General features: G+C 74.8%; 1 protein-coding gene across 1 annotated transcript in view; it reads right to left on the bottom strand.

The window, feature by feature from the left end:
• Positions 1-129: 129 nt before the first annotated feature.
• H696_06333 (hypothetical protein) overlaps positions 130-2,006 on the bottom strand; it is a gene marked incomplete at both ends in the record, with an annotated part of 2,837 nt that continues 960 nt past the window's right edge. The window contains 2 exons of the mRNA XM_009500075.1: positions 130-876; positions 1,045-1,992. Coding sequence (XP_009498350.1) covers positions 130-876; positions 1,045-1,992 — 1,695 coding nt within the window. The remainder of the gene's footprint in view (positions 877-1,044; positions 1,993-2,006) is intronic.

Here is a 2,006-nt window from a genome sequence, read left to right as displayed (position 1 = left end):
GGGGGGGGGGGGGGGGGGGCGGGCGGGGGGCGCGGCTCTGGTCCACCGTGCGGCGGGCGTCACGTGTACTCGGCGGGCGTCACGGTGCGCGGTCACATGTGGGAGGTGTATTGGTTGGCGGGCGGGCGTTCAGTGCGGGCCGACCGGGGCCGGGCCCTGTTGTCCGGCGGCCGCGGCCCGGAGAAGGCGCCGCAGCAGCCAGGGGACCTGGTCCTCGGCGAGGACGAGGCTAATGAGGGAGGGGGCTTCGCCGGGGCCGGCCGGCTGGAAAACCGGCCAATCGGCCGGGAGATGTTCCTCCGGGCGGACATGCACAACGGGCACGGCGCCGGGATCGGGACCGGTGATTGTGGCGGTGGCGGTGGCGGTGGGGTCGGCGTCGAGCGCGCAGCCGGCCGGGGCCGGGGCCGACAGCAGGGCCACCGGGCGGATGAAAGTGGCCCCGGCCAGCGGCCCGCCCCCGAGGGCATAGTACTGCCGGTGGTGGGGCAGGGCCCCGCGATCGACGATGTAGCCGGTTACCTCGCCCGCGGGCGGGGCGCTGCCCAGATACAGGGTCAGCAGGACAACGCCGCCCAGGAAGCCGAGCCCGGCGAAGAACAGCCACGACAGCAATGCCGTCAGGTAGTTACGGCCGCCGGCCGGGCCGGCAAGAGCCACCGGCAGGGGGGCGCTGGTGGTCTGGACACTGGTGCGGCGGTGGCGGCGCCGCCGGATGCCATCGGCCGAGGGTGTGCCAGTGGCGGCGGCGGCGGCGGCGGCGGCGGCGGCGGCGGCATCAGAGCCGGCGGTCAGTGCCTCGGCAGCCATCGACCGCGATGTGATGAGGAGGGCCAGCTTGCGCAGGAGAAGCTGGACCTCGAAGAGTGGCTGACGCTGTGGCGCGCGCGCGCGCGGGGGGAGGGGGGGGGACAGAGGACACAGGCAGGGTGAGACAAGGCAGGGCGAAGGGCAGGGCGAAGGGCATGCAGGCGTGTGGTGTCGAGGAGGCGCAGGCCCCGGGCGGGGCGCGAGCGCAAAGCGCGGTGGGGCCGGTTGACGTACAACAGCCAGGCCGGGCTCGGGCTCGGGCTCGGGCTCGGGCTCGGCCCCGGTGCCGTCCTCGGCCGGGGGGGCGGCGCCTGCGGCCGGGTGCTCGGCCGGCAGGGTCCCGAGGGACTCCTCCACAAAGCGCAAGGCCGGGGCCAGCTGCGGCGTGGGCGTGGCCCCAGGCTCCAGGTGCAGCAGGCACAGGCGCAGGTCGGTCACCAGGATGTCGGCGGCCGACTGGATGGCCGACAGGGACTGGCGGGCGCTGGCGTCCAGCGCGGCCCGGGCCTGGGTCCGCTCGACCTCCAGGTCGGCCAGCAGCTGGACCCGGTCGGCGCGGAGCCGGTCGCGCTCCTGCGACACTCGCGACAGCTGCTCCTTCAGCGAGGCGAAGCGGGCCTTCAACGGGCGGATCGACTGCGACAGCTCCTCCGCCAGGCGGGTGTGCTCCTGGTGGTGCGCCAGCAGGGCGTCGAACTCGCCACGCAGGGTGGCATGCTCGTCGGCCAGGGTGGCGTGGTCGTCGGCCAGGGCAGTGTGGTCGCCGGTGAGGGTGGCAAGCTCGTGGGCGATGGTGTCGCGCTCGGCCACGATGGCGTCGCGCTCGGCCATGGTGGTGTCGCGCTCGGCCAGCAGCATGTCATGCTTGTCGACCAGCGAGGCGTGCGCGCTGGCCAGGTCATCCAGCCGCTTGGTCAGAGACTCGCGCTCGGCGTGCAGCGTGTTGCGCTCGGTGGCCAGGGCCTCCAGCTGCCCGGCCAGCTGCTGGGCAGAGGCGTCGGCCTCGCGAGCCAGGACCGCGTGCCTGGCTTCGAGCGCCGCATGCTCGGCGGTCAGCGAGGCGGCCTCGGCCAGCAGAGTGTCACGCTCGGCCAGCAAGGAGGTGTGCTTGGCGGCCACCTCGTCCCGTTCGGCGGCCAGGGCGTGGAGCTGGTCGGCCAGCTGCTGGGCGGAGGCGTCGCTCTGCTCCAGCAGGG

This window comes from Fonticula alba (genome assembly GCF_000388065.1).
Source record: "Fonticula alba strain ATCC 38817 unplaced genomic scaffold supercont2.112, whole genome shotgun sequence".
Taxonomy (NCBI): Eukaryota; order Rotosphaerida; family Fonticulaceae; genus Fonticula; species Fonticula alba.
The sequence above is the reverse complement of the archived record's forward strand: the minus strand, read 5'-3'. Positions and strand labels throughout refer to the sequence as shown.